The sequence below is a fragment of the Cuculus canorus genome, chromosome 2, assembly GCF_017976375.1.
Source record: "Cuculus canorus isolate bCucCan1 chromosome 2, bCucCan1.pri, whole genome shotgun sequence".
Taxonomy (NCBI): Eukaryota; Metazoa; Chordata; class Aves; order Cuculiformes; family Cuculidae; genus Cuculus; species Cuculus canorus.
The window spans coordinates 61044239-61065011 of record NC_071402.1 but is presented as its reverse complement, the minus strand read 5'-3'; the positions used below and the strand labels follow the sequence as shown (position 1 = coordinate 61065011).

Genomic DNA, 20773 nt, shown 5'->3' with positions numbered 1-20773 from the left:
AGTCAACACCGTAACTAATCACTGAGCATTAAAGAAGGACATAGGACCATTATAGCCCAGTCCAGTGCTTACAAGAGAAATGACTGAGCCTAGAAGTCGAATATGCAAAGTCTAGATGTTAGACCCTGATAAAGAGGAGATTGTTGTCTTACATCTAAATTACTTTTGGCAGTTGAACTTTTTGTTTCTTTGGTTTGGTTTGTTATGATGTTTTATAAAGGACTGAATGTCTGTGCACAGTATATTAAGTCTGATATGCTGAGATGTGGTTTGAAGCTTTTCCTGACCAGCCTGATCAATCATGTTGTCAGCCCTAACCTTCAGTGACTGATTAAAAAGCAGAACTCATCAAAAGTGTTTCACTATGAAGAGATTATAATCTGACCATTTTGCCGAAGTAATATATTATTCATAGTTTACAATTGTTATTTCTTTTTCCTAATATATGCAGTCAGAGGTTTCTGTTGTTTTCAAATATAAATAGAAAAATAGTAAACCTTATCCAGTATTTCCTTTTTCATTATTATAATACAAACCTTAAGGGTGACAATACAATTACTTAAAATGTTGTGTGACCAAGTGTAAATTATATATGCCAGAGTTGCAGTGAGGCTTTATCAGTTTTGTTACTAATAGCATTGGCATTTGCAGTGACACCTCAAAGCTCAGTAAAAGCTAATACTTGTGCACTAACAGCCTGTTCTTCTACGTAGTGTGGAACTGTTGATTTGAGGAAAGTGTCTTATTAAAACTTTACAACAAAAATGTGAACAAAGAAGATAGGGTAGTTATGCTGCTTCTTTCAAATAAGGTGTTCTCTTCAACAAGAATGTCCCGATTACACTAATATAATGTGTCAGTACCTACTGAAATGTTATTCTAAAAGCTGCCATTGGCATCAATGAAAAAAGCCTTAATGAAGGTAGATGGTGACATTTGAGTTTGTGGCCTCTCTTTTATTTGTATGTTTTCTTTTGGCAAAGCAAAGTTTCTTATCCACTGCTGGCAGAAGTAATAACTAAGATCTCAGTAAATTAAATAATTAGAAATATAGATATTTTTTCTTTCCCTTTCTGCTTAATTTCTTTTAGTGAAATCCACATACCACTAAAAGTAATGAGAATTTGCTACTGATTTCAGAAAACTATGTACCGTTCTGCATTAGATAACAGTTTGTCATATAATCAGTTTTCTTCTTCCCCTGGGGAACCCAATTTATTAGTCATTTTCTTCTGCCAGTGTGGATCTTACAGCCAGTGACAGGAACAATGGCAGATATATAGTAATAAAACCATAAAAATTGGCAGAGGCATGCAGATGTAATTAAATTATTCCAGCTCTTTAAAATAAAATCTGATCCAATATCGGGTTGTCAGTTTGTGTAATCAGTTTCCAGTTTTTCAAAATGCACTGCAGTCTTAATGCATAGGTCTGATCCAAATAAGCTTAAGTAAATGGAATGATACTGACTGATTTCAGTGAGCTTTGGATCAAGTCCTCATTACTTTTATATAAAGTTCTGGGAATAGCCATCTCCAAATAAAACTATAAGGATGAAACTCCGACTTATGTCGGCATATCAGATATTTATTTTCTCTATGAAACTTCATGCCATTGGAGAAAGTGCCACCTTTCTTCTGAAGGATGGACATAGATTTTAAAGCCAAATATTTCTTTTGAGTGGTTCCAGTACCTATGAAGTCTATATATATTATGATCTTCGCTGAATTTATTACACAGAGAAATTAACCAGTATGACCAACAGCAGAATTCAAGCTTGGGAAGAACTGAAAGTGTTGGCTTCTTCACTGAAAGACTTGAAGTGAAATGCTAATTTATTGTTCTCTTGATCCATTATCAGCATTTATAACTGCTACTCTAAGAAATATTTTATTATTTTATAAGGCTAGCAAGCCACCAGAAACTAGAGAATGTCAAATGATAAGCCCATAGAAATAAGACTTTATTATATGAACAATCTTTTTGAACGGATCAGGAATAATTGATGAATGCTGGAAATTGCTGCAAGAGCTGATATTTTATAACCACAGTGAGGATTAGCACACATTTCTTGTAAGAGTGAAAACTGATATAAATTACTTCTCAACACTGAAATGAGATATCCTACACAAGATATATGTGTGCTTATATATGAATACACACATACACACATATATGTACACATAAATGTCATATATAAGACAGAAGGACAGAGATTAAAAAAAGTGAACAAACATAAAAGGTCTTTCCTTTACAGGTGAAGAACAGCTTTGCTGTTGTTCTGCAGTCAGAACAAGGTATTTTTTTCTGAAGTAAGACCTTTTCTGAGGAATGTACTAAGATAAAAGTATGATATATGTACATTGCATTATATCGTTACGGTATATTATATCTGTGCAGGGTGTATTAGAACATATATATGTTGCACATATGGTGGGAATATATGACATAAAAGTAAATATTCATGACAATAATGTGTCGGAAGCCTTATGTGCACTCCTATGAGACATTTATCTGACATGCTTCGCTTCCTGTAAAGCAGTCTTGTAAATACAGTATTATATATATTCAGCTGCAGAAGGTTCTTATTGCATTATCTGTGATGAAGGTGGCAAGCACTGGAGCACACATCTGAAGCTGGTGGAGAAAAGGAAAATAAGGTGCACATTTAACCCCTTGTTCTAAGTGAAATGTTAGGCAGAGATGGGCTATAGACTGTCTCAGCAGCTTAACAGAAAAGACTGGCTGACAAGGTTTCACAGTGCCCGTTATGCTCTTGTTTGATCAGGAGTGGTGGTATCTAGGACACAGAAGCATCTCTCCTGTATGTCCCAGCTGTAGCCAGTTGCTGGGTGTGAGTAGCATAGCCCTGGCTCTTCCCATACACCCTGTTCTCACGCAAAATCTTGCTCTATCAGGACTCTGCCACAGCTGTAGCAGACGGATCCCAGGAGCCACTAATACTTCTTATAAAATCATGGGAGTGAGGAATAAGAGCCCATCCCACATTGCCCAGCTCAGTTATGCATGGCTGTGTTTGAGTCACAGACTGGTCCAAAGTTCTCATCTACAGTTCTCTCACCAGCCTTTTTCTCCACATTTTTGCTTAGTTCCAATTAATTTCTGGACATTTTCATAAACTTCCTATCAGAAGTATGACAGTTTCTAGGAAGCAGCTGCCAGCAAAGGTCAACCATCGACCATGGAAATGGCTGAGGCTGTATAAACAGAAAAGAGCAGGAGCCACACTTAAGACTAGGAAGACCTGAGAGACTAAGCCGGTCAGGCACCATTAAGACAGAAATGCTCTGCATAGTTGGAGAACACACAAGAACAAAGATTTGGAGCACAAGGAGGAGTAAAAGGTCAGATGCCTGAGCATCTGGGGCAGGGAGAAAGAGAGTAGAGAATGAAAGAGAGACTTGTAAAGGGGGATAGCCAGTGCAGAGGAACTCCAGAAATGCATTTTCTCCTCTCAATAAATTTTCAGAATTCAAAAGAAGCCTTTAAGTATGACTTCACTGAGGAAGTAGGTGACCTTTTTTAACAGGAATGGTAACTGCATGTCTCTCTGTAGGAGAGGAAATGCCAAGAGATTTCAAGACAACACATTTATAAGAAGTGATGGGTACTGTGAGAAAATATCAGCAACGCTGGGTGACCAAACTCTAGTGATTTTTCATTCCACTAGAGGGCTGGAACAACAGTAAATGAAATTTAAAACACTATAAAAACTATTCTTTGATATGAGATACTGCATATGACTTTGTGTATTGCTGTTAACTGTTCTATTTTGTAGACATCAATAGAAGAAGCTTCCTTAATTTATAGTATTTAAATAACAAGGTAGTAAGAGTAGAATTTACTTATCTGCAATTTAATTGAAATATATTCCTCTCAGTTCTTCTGGAGGATGGGAATGTAAGTAAGGATTATTGTAAGAAATAACATGCTAGAAAAGGATTAGGCAAGCAAAATGAAACTTAGTATACCAAATTTCATACGCTAGTAAAAATTGTTTTCCAAATATTCTTTTCAGAGAGACCAGTTGCAAAGCATAACAAGGAATGGAAATGTACCATTATACACTACCTGCAGAGGCTCATTTAAAAATCTGAGCTATCATTAAACAGTAGCAGATTACTTAATAACACATAATTCTCAAACCATAAGAGCTTTAAAATATTAATTAGATGAAGTGGTGAGTCCCGTTGCTACTAGGATATGCTGTGTTTGTGCACTTGATGCAAATCCAGAGAAGATTTTTAAGCAATTGTTCTGTTTATGTAAAAAAGCTACCTAAAGTTAATAAGATTGTTTGTAAAGAAGTATATCTAATGTCTAATACAGTGTTTATTTTTGGTTATTTTTTCAAACAAAGATGCATATGGTTAGATCCTGGGTATGTTTAGTGGCTTATTATGTGATTTCTACTCTACTTCACCTTTCTGTATCATTCTCCTGAGGTCTCCGGGGCACACTTGGCAGTTTGATTATTTATCATGTGTCTGTTGAAACTATTACTCAGCTTCTCTGTTGCTGGAATATTTGATGTTGCTTGTATTAGCAATTGCTTTTAAATGAGCAGTCTTCCTATTGAAGTCCATATAGAGTCAAATGTAAAATAATAGCATTTTCTCCTCTCACTTGCTTTTCTGGGGGTAGATTGAAATAATTGTTTGCAAAGGCAAGACATCATTACTTTATGAAGGAAATTAGCTTGCATGCAAGAGACATTTCCTAAAAAACTTTCTAGGTTTATAGCAATTTCCACAAAATATGTTTGATTTCAACCCTGTTAAATCGTGAAGATATATATACCATAAGGCTTTGTTTAGAAAAGCTGAGATGGTGGCCAAATTGCTTGAGGAAAAGAAAAAAAAAGATTAATGGTTGAGTTCTGCCTGGCTCCCAGATTCTCACTTCCTGAATCAGTGTAGCTGAGACATATCACAAAGATGACACATATTGACTCTGGGGAGGGAGCAGCAATTATTTGCCTTATTATTTTCCTTGTCAGGCAAGTAATAGAGTAATATTGTGCCAGCCAGCAAAAGAAGACATTTTTAGCTTGTCTGTCCTTCATCTTCAAGGACTGTTGTATATACTTCTCAAAGACGATTATGTATTTGGAAATAAGGACCTTTCTGTATAGAAGAACACTTCCACTGTATTCTATGTTGAAGTCGTAATACAAGGAAATATAAACAGTGCTCAGTTTCCATATTAATGCCTTTCCAGGGAGGTGGCCTATGGGTCGTCAGATCCAGAAAAAATTATTTTAATTTGTCTTTCTCCCACAAAGTAGAGCAGAAGTGTTTAATGTTTCTTTAGTCATTCTCAAATGTCTGTACGTGTTGCTTTTGTCATTTGTTTGTTTCGTAGATTTATTTGCGATTCTTGGACTATGAAATGCAGAATTCCAATGAATGCAAAAGGAATTTTGTAGCTGTCTATGATGGAAGCAGCTCTGTGGAGGACTTGAAAGCAAAGTTTTGCAGCACTGTTGCTAATGATGTAATGCTGCGGACAGGTCTTGGTGTAATCCGCATGTGGGCAGATGAAGGCAGTCGAAACAGCCGATTCCAGATGCTCTTCACATCTTTCCAAGAACGTAAGACCTTAACCAATGTGTCTGTCTTTGAGTTTGTTAAGTAATACAAGTCACAAAAACTGTTAATATTTTCTTCATTCAGAGTAGTCACTGAGGAATGTTCCCAAACAAGCTGTATAAATATTCAGAACAGTCTTTATTCCAAGCATTTATATTCTGCAATAATTTCTATATTGTGCAATAATGCAGTGAATAGACCACGAGAATCATGAAGACAGGTATGAGTAGCCACGACCTACCTAGTTGTATGACCGCAACTTTTATCTGATCCCCAAGCTTCTGAGCTGCCATGTCTCAGTTTTGCCTTATACAATGTGCAAAATATTACAGCTCTGAAGGTTTTTATGAAGCCTGATCCTTTTCTATGAATTTGATTTTTCAAATCTCATTATGACAGGCATTTGAAAAACAACTTACGATTACTTTATCACAGATGTTGGATATATTTGTGCATATTCAAGAATGCATATATCAATAAATATATGTCATATATTGTTAAGCAAATAATTTAGTTAATTTTTTGTAGTAACAGGTTTTCTAAAAGCTTTACATATTTTGGTTAATACTCTTTCAGTGTGCCTTGCTTGCATTCATTTGTTTATATGATTTCTGAACTCAGATAATAAGAAAAACAGCCTTTAAAAGGAACAGACAGGACTTCCAGCTACTTAAAAAGCAAAAAAACAAACCACAAAAAACCCTCAACAAAACCCAATAACCCCGTTCACAGAAAATTATTGACTCAAGTAATCACCTGTGAAAGACATTGATTTGTTTTCTTTGATTTGTTTTCTTTGATGGAAATAATGCATATTTGTTCCCTTGGTGAAGGATTTTGCACATTTTTTTTTACATGCTGATTCCTGTCTATTTTTAAGGGTTTTTTTTCCTTATGCATCACATGTCTGATAGGAAGATTGCTGTGTGGCTATCAGTGGTTCGAATGAAGGCACAACCCATCTGTATTCTCTGTGTGTGTGCCCTGCAATGAAGCAATGAGCCTCTGTTGAGAACAGCCTCCGTAATCCCTTAATTATGGCTCTGATTGAAAATTTCTGACAGTCTACATGCCGAAAACTGCATATGTCACTATAGTCTCATACTGAAGCCTTAGGGTGGATTATATTTTTCTTGTCTGTAAGTCAGGATAGAGTCTAAAAGATATTGAGAACTCTCGGTTGAGATGATAGTGCCTTTTTCTTATTCCTGTAACTGGGGATGTGCTGAATATTCAAGACCCAATTCATTTTTTTCACAAGACATCCCGATCTGTTACCTTAGAAACAACTGCATAAACGCTGGAGGTTCAAAGCATATAAAGAATTGGAGAGCGAAGCATTAAGGTGACCAACTTAAAATTGAGGTCTGAACGAATGTGTGTTTGCAAGGCTTTCATATTTTAAAGGAAAATAAGGAAAAATGTGCTTTTTTCTCTTATGGCATGCCTAATATGTTTTTCTGATGTATTACATCTTATGAGCTACTCCATTCTTGTAAACAGATGATAGTTTATACGGCATGGTATTCTGACTGCAAGTTGAAAATATTAACATGATGTGTTTTCTGTATACGTACTCTGAACAGTCATTGTGTGCTAAAAGCTGAAAATTTATTAAGGACTAAATTGTGCTTTGAGATATGTACACACAGACTGCTCATAAATATTAGAAGAAACTGCACTTGTGCTTTTAGTGCTGAAAGTTAACTTTAAAGGTTTAAAGACAATGCCGATTGTACTTCCTTTGCTATGTCAGTTGTCCCAAAGTGTTGCCCAGTGTCGCAGACTGGTGCTGGCTGTCAGAGTCTGCTAGAGCAAATGTCTGGTGTGCACACTGCAGGACACAGTTCATAGCACGTAAACTGCAACATCTTTCAGCAGCATGTGGGAATAATTAGATCATCTGCCTGGAAGAGAAGGGACGTCAGACCTCATTCAGGGAGATGTGCATCAGGGAACAGACACCTGTGTCTCTGCTTGGGGACAAAGAGGAAGAAAAAGCTACTTTGTTCACTTAGAGCTGAGAAAGAAACAACATATAATATGACATCTGTGTTGTTGTTGTGTGCATGGGAAAGAGTGACAAAGTAAAATTCCAGTATTTACTGTTGCTATGCGAATGGCCAGGAGGTGTTGTGAACTGTAGCTCCCGAAGTTCCTCTCCTTAGCGTGGAATTAAGTTGTTAAGATTGTGAATCTTCCCTTACACAAGGTTCTGTGAATTGGAAGTGGGTTTTGGTGGAAACAGGCTACTTAGTCTGAGGAATATTTTCTTTCTTTATAAGTCTGTTCAGTGTTAATTCTTGTTATAGACCCATTTCCTGGGGACTTGGCATTTCTTTAGAACAGTGAAATCTTAGAGAGATTTCTTTTATGTTTATTTTCAGATGGTTTGAGCAGTGTGCACCAATCACTTTGAAATATGTGTTTTTTTTGTTGGTGTCTAAAAAGTAGTCTTACAAGTTTCCAAACCTCTAGCAGTGATGCTTTGCAGAGTAGCAGTGCTATAAATATATCTGAAGGAAAGGCATGCAGTGCAAGATGTTGTTAAATTTCCTATGCCAGAAAATCAGGAATGATTATTTCATCATCAGAATAGTATTAGACCTCTAAGTAACACTTAATAACCAATTAATTCTTGATAGCTGATAATTTAGAGTGATGAACTGACACTCAGTGATGAGCATTATTAGCTATTACAACTATCATTATGGCGTTTGTCTGCTTATGTCCGTACCTTTTTAATCTTCAATAACTCTTCTAAGCATTTATATCAAATTGTACTTTTGGGTATGGTGTTCACTCTCTACAATAGATTTCAAATGTCCAATAAATTAATTTAAGAATCATAAAAAAGAAAACAAGAAAGATGATATCATCATAAGGTATCTGTTGTCTGATAAGAATACTTGAAAAATTAATCCGTTTTCTTCACCCACTCGCTAACTGTTCATTTCATTTTCCATGACTATGAGAGTGATCTTTAGCCTGATTAATGAGAGGTATACTACACTTACCACTTCTTCAAAGAGCTGTTACCGAGCAGGGACACCTATGCTTTAACTTAAAAGCTGACTCATAGGGCCAGGGCATATGGTATAATACAAAAATCCTTCTGTATGCACAGCAAAGATTTTGGTTCTCTCCCCTCTCACTGCTATTTGGTAGCACTGCTTCTTTCTCCATCCTTAACCCTGCACCAAGAAAACCCAGACCAGAGAAATATCATTCCTTCTCTTCTTTTGTTGCCACTTTGAGCTCTAAGCTTGTTTCTAAAGCACTGTCACACACAGTTTTTATAAAGGAGCACAAGTTCTATCGTTCTTATTTTCTTTTTATTAACAATCTCATAATTGGATAGAAATCTAGGGCCATGTTCAGAAGAGTAGTTCAGAGCTTTATTAAGTAAGAGTACTCAAGTCCTTCTTTGCAACCAGAATCCCTGGAGGTGATAACGCCAGCATGGGCAATTCTCTAGTGGGGAAAAGGCACTGCAGGTATGCAGAATTAGTGACTGTGTCTGTTACAGTAATGCAAAGGGAACTACTGAGAAAGAGAATAGCAATGTGATAAGTGAAACACACGTGAAGAGGTGGTTTCCCTTTACAAGGACATGGGAGTGTAAATAGATGGCAGCTTTGCTGGTTTTACTCCCTGCTTCTACAGTGATATATAAAAAAGAAAACATTGGTGTTGCCTCCTTATCAGCAACTAGTCCTCTGTGATTTTTGTACCTCTATGCTGTTTACAGCTACCTCTAGTGAAAACCCCTCAGTGGCTAAGCATCCCGGTGCCTCTCTGCCCCTAAACTAAACAACTGATTTTGGTGTCTGGAGTGAACAGACTGGAGCTCCAAGCATGTGCTGCTGAGCTGCCATTCTCTGGTGACTTGGTATTCCAAAAAAAATGCCATGAAATCACATGTAAGTGTTTTTTAAAGACTAGATTATTGATGTGTATTTGATATAACTACCTATAAAAGTTACATTTAACTTGAACAGAGCTGTCTGATGGTGGCTGGAAAAGAAAATTCAGCATTAAGCACATTTAATTTTCAGGTTTCGGATAGACGTATTTTAATAAGATTTTTCTTTTTCATTAGTAGCAAATGAAAAGATAAGTAATTTTAATTTAGGTAATATATTTGTAGTGTACAGTACTAAAACCATTTTAATAATTTTATAATTTTAATAAAGTAAGTGAAGCAGTCTCTCAGCATGACTGATGAACTCCTCCTTAGAAAGGCTGAGAGAAAATTTATTCCTCTGTTTCAAGAATAGTTCAAGAAACATCTGAAGAATTCCGTTTTTCTTTCCTTCCTGAAGGAAGAAAGCTCTGTTTTTTTTCGGTAAGGTAATGCATGTGCAGAGCATGATGCAATTAGCTGTCTTGAGGACATGAGAAGTAGGTGTGAAATATCTAACTGGTTTAGCGTATAACATATCTCACAGCAAACCTTTATTAAGATTTCAGAATTTTCCCATTCACCCTCAGGAGAAAGCAAGACCTCTCAAAAAATGTTGTGACAAGAAGGGAAGGTGAGGAAAGAGAGAAGCCTAAAAATAGGAAGTAGGGTATTCATCTAAGATTAAGGAGTCCTAGACTGAAATCCCTGTCTTGAAACAGGCTCAAAGAGTAAATCCACATGGTTCAGTGAAGTAAGATGTAGACACCCCAGCTAGCTTGCTCAGAGCTAGTTCACAACCTAGAAGCAAAGGAGTTACAGAAACTCTGCATGATGCTGACAAGATGTGTAAATACACCAGGGAGAGCGTTGCATCGAAGTGGAACAGTCAGGCTTCACACCAGGCCCATATCAAGTCAGCTTTTGACTTCATCTCGTAACAACGTTTTGACCTGGTCATATTTGTATTTTATATCCAAAGTAACCTGTAATGACCAACAAAATGGTGCTCAACACACACAGATAATATATTTTATTATTAATGTAGTAATATCTCAATAGTATAGTAAGTATCAATAACACACAGAATATTTAATTGTTATTATGCCTTGTATCGTTATTTTATAGCATAAATTTACATGTATTACTTGTGATTATTTATCGCCTCATGAAAACAGTATTTTTTTTAAATGTAAAATACGACCGCATTTATTAACATGGCATGTGAAAGACCTATTAATGCGCTTTATGTTTCTTTGCCTTAGGGCTATTCGGGATTAAAAGAGTTTATGATCATTTTTCATTAATAAATTAAAAAGTATAGATTATTGGCTCCATGTACATTCCCAAAATCTTCCATTAATATGAAAATATAAAGGACTCCATTGCCTCAATTTTTATGAATTTTGAAAGCTGTAACCTTCAAATACTCAACTCTAGCTTTTTTTAATACTGTGATGGTAACTTTCTGGAAATATCTTCTAAATTGTGCTAGTAACAAAATGTTTATGTGCAAGATGACAGAAAAAGGGTTGTTATTACAGGATTTTTTTAAAGCATGGGTTTCCTAAACCTGAAAAAGACTCTGGGATGTCATGTCTGTTCCTGTTAATGCACTTGCTTATGTATGTTCTAGGATAAGTGCACCCTCTTGTGTTCATTATAAACACTCGCTGCAAAGGAGAAGACTTACATTATAATTAATTCAAAACTATAAAATCTTTTTGTATATTAAGAGGCCAGATACATACAACACATATTTTAAAAGGAAACTATTATAATTAAAAATAATGTACAATGAAAGTGTCTGAAGTTTTTTGGTTCGTGTATATTATTTTATATGAACTATAGTTTTACATAGAAATAATTATTGGTTCAAATTCAAACTCAGAAAGAGCCTTTATTAATATTTTTCTTTAATTGGTGATTTAATTATAGCTCTTTCATGCTATAAAAACTGAACAATTTTTAAAACTTAAAGTTATTAAAATGCATATGGTTGATTTATGTGTGGTTCTAATTTGCTTGCTTTTGTTATAATCATAATCATAATCATTTATTGTGCTAAATACACTATCTGACTTATTTCTAGAACAGTACCTTAGCAGGGCTTGAGTCAAGGCAGCTTTGGGATACAGGAGAAATAATATAATTGTGTGTTCCCAGCTGTTACTTTTAATCTAATTATCAAGTCATCTTTTTAGAGAGTTACAGAAGGGTTGGAGTTGGAAGGGGCTCCAGGATATGGTTTAGTCCAACCCACCTCCTCTAACCAGGGTCAGCTACAGCAGGTTGCTCAGGACTGTGTCCAGTTGGGTTGTGAATATCTTCAGTGACAAAGACTCCACAATCTCTCTGGAAAACCAGCTCCTGCACAGTGTTTGACCAGCCCCAATTTAAAAGTTTGTTCTTTCATTTAAGGGGAATTTTCTGTCTTTCATTTACTGCTCATTGTTTCGTGTCTTGTCACCAGGCACTGTTGAGAAAAGCCTAGCTCTGTCTTCTTTGGTCCCTCCCATAATGCGTTTGTACACATTGATGAGATTCCGTCGTCACAGCTCTCAGCCTCTCCTTGTATGTCAGGTGACCCAAGGCTTTAATGGTCTTTGTGGCCCTTGTGTTCATGTCTATCCTGTTCTGTGGAGCCCAGAACTGGACACAGTAATGCAGATGTGGCCTCAACCAGTGCTCAGTGCAGAGGAAGTATCATATCTCTCAGTCTGATGACAGTGCTCTTACTAATGTTGCACAGGATACTGGTGGACTTTGCCAGAAGGGCATATTGCAGGCTCATGGTCAGCTTGTTGCAAACCAGTATCTTTTCTGCAAACTTGCTTTTCAGTTGGTCAGTCCCCAGCATGTACTGGTGCATGAAGTTATTCTTCCTTAGGTACAGGTCTTTGCAATTCCTTTTGTTCAGCTTCTTGAAATTCCTGTTTCTCCAGCCTATTGACGACCAACTGCATAGCCACCCAACCATTTGTTTTATCAACTGTTCTTCCAAGTTTTGCACTGACTTCGAACTTGCTGTGGATACACTCTGTCCCATCATCCAGGATGTTAAAGAAGAGATTAAATAGTATTGGCCTCAGTACTGATCCCTGCGGTACATTATCAGTGACTGGCCTCCAGCTGGACTTCTTGCTACTGATCTCAACTTTTTGAGCTTGGCAGTTCAACCAGTCTCAGTTCAACTCCCTGTCCATTCATCTAGCCTATATACATCAGTTTGTCTGTAAGGATGTTATGGGAAATAAGGTTGAAAGCTTTTCTTAAGTAGAGATACACAACATCCACTGTTCTCCCCTCACTCATCAAGCCAGTCATCCAGTTGTGGAAACCTCTCATGTTGGTCAAGCATAATTTCCTGTTCGTAAGTCCATGCAGACTACATTCTTCTTGTCCTTCATGTGTTTGGAAATGTTTTTTAATATTATTTGCTCTATCACGGTCCCAGGGATCTAGATAAAGTCGACCTGTAGCTCTTATCTTACTCAAAGACAGGAGGACATTTGCTTTCCTCCAGTCCTCAGAAAACTCTTTCAGTCACCATGACCTTTCAGAGATAATCAAGATTGGCCTTGCAGTGGCATTATCCAACTGCTGGGGACATCCCATCAGGGCCCATGGGCTTGTCTGTCCATTTTGTATATCTTTTTTCTTCCTTTGTCTTACATTTCATTTCCAGATCCCCATGCCATCACTTTGAATAATTATCCCTTCTTAAGTCTACCATATATCTTTTGTACTGCTGTTTATTTTTTCTCTCGTTTCTGAAATATTTCCTAAAATTTTTCGTTTGATATAAAATCTGCTGTGCATTTCTCTTCTTATTCCTTTCACTTCCTTTACTACCTTCTTCTAGTTCCTCCTTTTCTTCTTACCACCACTATACTTCTAAATTGCTTTATTTCTACCTTGCACAACTGCCCTTCCTTCCCTTAAATTTTTCTCTGTTCTTTTGGGAGTTTGGGGGTTGTTTTTCCACTATTAATCTTTTCTTTGCTGTTGCATTCAGGGTTAAATCAGACTGCTTTTAAAGTAGCAAGAGCAAGTTCTAGACATCTAAGAGGATCTTCCTGCTCAGACACAGCACTGTCATCATCACTTAGCTTCTAAGGCTATTCATGCCACTCTGCCTGGGAGTTTTTTTTGGTGTTTTGGTGTGGGTTTTTTTTTTTCCCCCTTTATGGTTTTATTAGCATAAACTTTCCTAATCTTGCGCTATTATTTTTTTTTCCTTGTTCCCCTGTGACTCCTAGTGTTTTCTCCATTTGCCATTTGGTTCTTCTTTTCTTGTGTACTTCATACTTATTACCATGTATTTTGAACAGGTGACCATTCTTAGGTTTCTTTTTCATAAATTCTTTCTCTCCCTCTCTTTTTCACTTTTTTGTTTAGAGCAGGCAGTAAGATTCTGTGTGTTGAAAAGAACTGGTCCCAAAATGTCCTTGCCTTGCCCAGAAACAGGAATTGCAGTTGAAGTGTGAAAGGATGTTAGCGCTTCTGATGGGTTCCCTAATATGTATGCATGCTATTCTGCTCTTTCTGTCCACTATAAAGTAAAATCCTTCCTGTACCAAACGTAACACCTGACCAAGGTCACTGCAGCTTAGGAGATGGTATACTCCATTTTTCCAAGAACTGAACAGTGGGCAGAACCTGTCTGGCTGATCTGTATTCTGCATTGCCTAAGAGATGTCGTATATGTATGCTGTTATATTTGATTGGATGGTTGCATATTTGGGGGTGTGTACAAATTTTGATGGCATTTACTATTTGTTTAACAGACCATAACTGCTCTGAAGAAGCCTTTGTAGTCAGTTATGGATATCTGAAGTTAAGCATTTATTTAAAAGTGGATTTCTTGACATGATATATAGAGTCATTAAGTTCTACAATATAAATCCTTTGTATTGTGCTTAGCTGGCAAATGACTGAAGCAGTTTTCTGCTCTAAGCCAGCTTGTGCTATGCATATATGTTGTCATAGGAACTACTTTTAAAAATGCAGAGGAGAAAAATTGCCATGAAGCATCAAATTATAAGTATCAATAATAACTCCTTTCTGATTAGTTATGAGTCTTAGGTTATTCTTCAGCTTTCCCTTAAAAGTAATTTTAATAATGCTTTGTTGTTGTTTGAGCTGATAAAATGCATAAACAGTTAATTTTTTTCTGATTTAACACTGATAAAGTTTGTGGCTCTTTTTCTAAATAGAGGAAGATCTGGTTTGATTTTAATAAAAAATGAAGTTTAATTTATTTTTGCTATATTATTTAATTTTGGAGTAGTATCTTTACAACCCTAACACCTAAGGATCTGCCAACACTTGAGTAAGTAGCTAAGTATAGCAGCGCGTACTCTTTCCCCTGATGGCCTCCAGGCTGCTTTTTCACAGTGATAGTATATGGCCTTCAGTAAAGCCTTCGTCCTGCAGCTTTAATCTGCATGATTCTCCTAGAACATAGGCTTCAGGGACACTGAACACTATTGCTTTTTTAAATCTTCACACTTGTGATCAAAGGGGTAATTTTTTTGCTGTAGCCTTTCTTTTGACCAAAAGTTTTTAGAAGTCATTTTATTTTCCCTGTGAATAATTGTTTAGGCACCATTACTATGGGCACTGGAGCACAGGAGCTTCTGGAGTTTCATCAATAAATTTTTGAACAAATTATTTCCCATACAGTGGATCAGGCTGGAATGCAGTTAACTTTTTTCATAACAGCCTATAGGATTCTGTATTTTGTATCTGTGGCTAAAACTGTTGATAAATATCAGTGACTCCCCACCACTGTAGGGATGGGAGAAAACCCACTACAGCCATGAAAGTCAGACTATGGGAAAATCCATCTGCCTTAGACAGAACTGAAAATCTCTTGCCATAGAATAATAAATACTGTGTGACCTGATTGCTCTCACATCTGTATGTTGAATATTAAATATGCTCAAGGAACACGTGTTGTATAGCTTTCTACTATTACAGATTACTTTATCACTCCTGGTTGTGTTGCAGAGAGCTCTATTATTTGCTACTTAATATCAGCTTTTTCTTTCTTGTTTTTAGCCCCTTGTGAAGCCAACACATTCTTTTGCCACAGTAATATGTGTATTAATAATACATTGGTCTGCAATGGACTGCAGAATTGTGTGTATCCTTGGGATGAAAACCACTGCAAAGGTAATGTGTAAAATTTGAAATGTCAAGTCATTTAAGCTGCGTGGAATGTAGGATATTATCCTTAGTTTCTTGTTGAGTATGTGCCAGATGGGTCAAAGCTCAGGAAGAGTAATTCAGGTAGATCTTACATCAAGCAAGAGAGAAAACGAAGAGGTAAAAATACCAATGGATTTTACTTGTGTTAGCATTTGTTTTGCTTGGTGTTGATTTATATTGGTTATGTCCTTTTGGCTGGCTCTGTCCTTCTGGGAGGCTTTCCGATCTCTCGATCTCTGTTTCCCATACAATCAAAAATGTAATTGAAAGTCATATTTCGGTTCCTGTGTCATAGTTCCATTTGTGGTGGAGTAACATATGGGTAGCAGGTGTCTTTTAGTTGCATGCCATACCCATAATAGCCCACGTGGCCTAAAAAGCCAAGATGAAATGGAATTAATACTGTAAGAAAGCAACCAAATCTACCTATAATCAAGTGAAATTTAAGAGCAAGGAACATACACAGCAAATCAGGCATGATGTATATTTCATAGGTAGGGACTGATGTTCCTAACCATTTATTTGCAATAGTTTCTAAATATTGCTTTGTGTTTCTGGGGGAAAAAAATCAGCATCTTTGTTGTCTTCAGGGAAAAGAGCTTTACTAACTTACATTGGAAGCTAGGGAGGCAATTCACTTCCCTCCCACCTCCCTACACCACTGCAGATTTGTTCCTGGAAACATGGGATATGCCAAATTTAGGAACCAATGAGGAGAAAATTCAGAATGAGGTGGATTAGCAGTCAGCCCATAAGCCTGCTGAAGCCTGTAAAATCCTGACAGGAAATGCAATAGGGTAAAACATGAAAACATACTTCAAAAGAACACAAGAAAACTGTGGCACGTAATGATATTCTTCAGAGAAAGTAAATATACAATTGGGAAATAATTATCTGTTTCTCTGTTTCTCTCCTTTACAGAGGAAAACAGAAAACTTTCCCCACTCTTTTAATTTTCAGAATTATTTTCATCTTTCAATTGCCAATATCTTTTCATTTGGTCTCATGTCTCTGACTGGAAAAAGGAGGTTTGCTGATTGCAGCAAAAAGGTTGTTTGCTGCTGTGTTGCTTTTTTCTAACTCTGCTATTTCCCCAGAGTTCGTGTCAGTGAGAGAAACCACAGTTGAATCTACAAGAGTAGGAAACGGGGAGTGCTGAAATGTTCAGTTTTGGTATCTAGGATATTATGTTGAGATGGATGTTCATTTTGGTGCCAATAACTTCAATTCCAAAGACTTTTTATTAAGTCCTTTGATATTTTTTAGGTTGCCATGAAAAATTACACTAAACTGGGTCCTGAAACTTAATCACAGTTGTCAAGTCTTACTATGCCTGTGAGAGACTGATGAGAATGCTTTCAGCTTGGATTTCTGCAACGCTAGTCACCATGTCTGCAACCATTTGAAAACAAATCACAGAGAAATATACATGATAGTAGGGTGGAACTGTTTTTCTTTTATTATTTGACTGCATATTTTCTGTTTTTCTTCACTCACAAAACTGAATTTGCTGCCTAACTTCCTAGTGTCCCCCGGGTTAAAGATAGTAGGTAGGATTGGCTATTGGATGTTTATGGATGTTTAGAAAAGTTGAGGTAATTAATGGGTCAGGAACAAAAGAAATAGCTTGCACATTTGGGGGTTTGTTGTTTGCTTTTTTTTTTTCCTATCTGAAATTTGAGAAACTTCTCAGAGATTAACTTTTTCATTGAATACGAGTAACAGTCCCAGTCAGCTCCGACATATAAAGACTTCACCCAAGTTCTCAATGAAAAGAAGACTTTCTTTTTAAATCCTGTAAATCTTGATCTTTCATTGGTCCTAATGTTCTAGTTGCATGTATTTACTGGAAAACGAAAATAATGAAGAGAACATCTGTAACAGTCTTGCGGCCTTTAGCAGGCAAATGATACTCAGAGGTGACACTAAAGTCATCTGCTTGTTATGATGTGTGCTTGTTATAAAAAAAACTAAATATTTTTTTCTTCTAATTAAGCTTGTAATATACTCTGAGTAAATCACTTCCGAACATACGTGTCATTTATTTGGCTTGCATAGATGCCTGATGTCGTCCTTTTTTATTTTTGTCAGTGAGATTGATAAAGTGAACTCAGACATAGGCTCAGCTTTGCAGTAATCTGTGAACCTGTCATGGTTGTATTTATTCTTGAACTCCCATTAATGCTGTGCTTTTTTCTTTTTTTTTTCTTCTATCACACAGAAAAGAGAAAAGCGAACCTATTGGACCAACTTACCAATACCAGCGGGACTATAATTGGGGTGACTTCTTGCATTGTGATCATCCTCATTGTTGTCTCTGTTATAGTACAGATCAAGCAGCCTCGTAAAAAATTTGTCCAAAGGAAAACAGACTTTGATCAAACAGTGTTCCAGGAGGTGTTTGAGCCTCCTCATTATGAGTTATGCACCCTCAGAGGGACAGGGCCTACAGCTGACCTTGCTGATGTTGCAGATGACTTTGAAAATTATCATAAACTGCGGAGATCATCTTCAAAATGCATTCATGACCATCACTGTGGATCACAAGTGTCTAGCATTAAGGGCAGCCGTAGTAACCTCAGCACAAGAGATGCTTCTGTCTTGACAGAAATACAACCCCAGCCTGTAAAACCACTCATCCAGCCCATGAACAGGAGAAATATCCTTGTCATGAAACATAGCTACTCACAAGATGCTGCAGATGCGTGTGAGATAGACGAAATTGAAGAGGTACCAACCACAAGTCACAGGCTGTCCAGACATGATAAAGCTGTTCAGCGGTCAGTATCAATAGATTTTTGATGAAGACATTTGTGTAAAGACTTGATTGCCCAAACATGTTCACTCTTTATTCAGTAAAGACATATTTTCTTTATTGTTTAAATTTCTGTTCCCTGATAGCACATACCATTATATTATCTCTCTCTTCCTGTCTCTCTCATCTCTGCTCCTGTTTCCTGAAGGATCCTGTATCTCTGTTTTACCTTTCTACTTTACATATTTCTTTTTCTTTTACTATTTCACACATACCCACGTGCATACAAACAGGTTAGCAGAGAACAGGTACAATTTTTAAATACCAAAGATTTTGTGTGAATCTAGTTTTTGAAAGAGCCACATACATGTAATTTCTTTGTAACTAAGGTGGCCTTGAGCATCATCCACTGTTAGTCAAACATCTCTAAATTAGTACATCAATAAATAAAAACTACATGTACCCATTTTGATGCATGGCACAATAATGAGAAACAATCTTGGGGGAAGGAAACCCCTTTTCTAGTGAAAAATTGTCTTTTATGAATGGCAATATTTGCAAAACTTTACTATATCTGTTCCATCATTAATCATCGTATCTTCATTTGTCATGTTAACACATTTAGATGAGAACATGAGACATACATAAAGTAGTTAATAGAAAATATTCGTATATTTACATACAAGAATGTAGTTAAAAGGAATCTTCCTAATAAACAAAAAAGCATGGTATTTTTAATAACAGCTATTTCTACTGTATATTGCACTTTGAATTACTGTAAATATGAATGTTTGAAAGTTTACAAGTAAAAGAAAAAGAATCAGAGAAATATTTATGAGCCATTTATTTGAAAAACAGAAAATTTTTATATATATATTTGTGTTTTCTCTTGCATGCATTATTTATGCACTTCTTGTGACTGTTTACATGTCCTTCATTTTTTCTTTGCACATTAAGGCATTTCTGTCTCTTAAAAAAGAAATAAGTTATTTGATTATTTTTATCTAATCGCATGTCAATGTAAATTACTTCGTGAGTATTGATCAGATAATCAAGGTGTACTGTTTATTAAGTATCTATATGCATATATTTCTTTTTTTCTATGCAAACATTATTATTTTGAATGAAATAGCCATAACATTCCAGGTTCTGCCTCATTGGGTCTCTAAGCAAACATGAGTCTGAGTACAACACAACTAGGGTCTAAGAGACAAACTCGAGGTAAGTAAACATACCCATACAACAACTGAACCATTTGTTGGTTTCTATTTTATTTGTTGTATTACTAAAATGTATGTTAGTCCCCAAGTTATATGTCACCTTGTGTGGTGAAAGACAGGATTGAATACTGAGAAAACTGAAAGACAGATGACCACTTTAGCATTGTAAACTAAGCAAAATCCATTAATTCATTGTTCCTGACAGCTCTATAATCACCCCCTAGCTAAGTATAATTTTCATTCCAAGCACGTTTCATTAACTTTGTTATTTATGAAAATAAAATTTGGAGTCCCAGGATGTGAAATAGTACCTAAAACTTGGCAATCTAACTCAAGACAGGAAAATGTGGAACTGTGTATTTTCAGTTCATTTTATTCATTCAACCTTGTGAAGTGTTGGAGTAAGAGTATGTGGTAGTATTGATAAATTTAGAGATTTTGTAGCACTGTTATTAATGTTTGCAAATGAAACTTCCTGTTTTGAGTCTTTACCTAGGCTTTTCATTATATATAATTTATTATCAATACTTAATCTCAATAAATATAATCTCAGATGTTTATAATGAAGCTATAGATAGCTGCTAGTCTGTCAAATTATGTATATGTGTATATATATATAAACATAGTTATATGTATATACATGTTTATATGTGTATATATGTATACAGCAATTTTACTGAGAAATAATCCATTACTGTTTTTATTTCTTCTAGAGAGTTTAGGTAAATATTTGTTCGTATTTTTCCTCATAGAGAGAACGTACGTTAACATTGTTTTGCTTTCAGATAACTATTCATAGAATCATGCAGACTCTGAATGAAAAATCTATAGTAAATTATTTCAACTGTCTGAAAGATAGAATAGACATGTTTCATTGCCTCTATCCAAACCTAAGAAGTACAGACATATCTCACTTACTTAGCAAGATATTCCCATTACACACTATGATGTTTTTGTAATTTCATTGCTGGCCACTGAGTGCTCCTTAGCTTTTAAATACATTTGGAGATTTGCTGCAAACTTGAAGAAGAAACTAGCTCCTGAGATTGTTCCTTTGTTCCCTTTG

General features: G+C 36.1%; 1 protein-coding gene across 20 annotated transcripts in view; it reads left to right on the top strand.

Moving 5' to 3' along the window:
• Positions 1 to 20773, top strand: part of NETO1 (neuropilin and tolloid like 1) — an 81122-nt gene that overhangs the window by 45404 nt on the left and 14945 nt on the right. For 9 of the 20 annotated variants that reach the window (XR_008448587.1, XR_008448586.1, XR_008448585.1 and 6 more), the window contains exons 7-10: positions 5386 to 5614; positions 15583 to 15696; positions 17954 to 18512; positions 19634 to 19708. Coding sequence is in view for 3 of the 20 variants with exons in the window: in XM_054059058.1 (XP_053915033.1) it covers positions 5386 to 5614; positions 15583 to 15696; positions 17954 to 18512; positions 19634 to 19694 (963 nt within the window). In the remaining 17 variants the exon portion in view is untranslated. Of the gene's footprint in view, positions 1 to 5385; positions 5615 to 15582; positions 15697 to 17953; positions 18513 to 19619; positions 20574 to 20773 lie in introns of those variants that run through there. The other 11 variants (XR_008448595.1, XR_008448592.1, XR_008448591.1 and 8 more) reach the window with 5 other exon arrangements.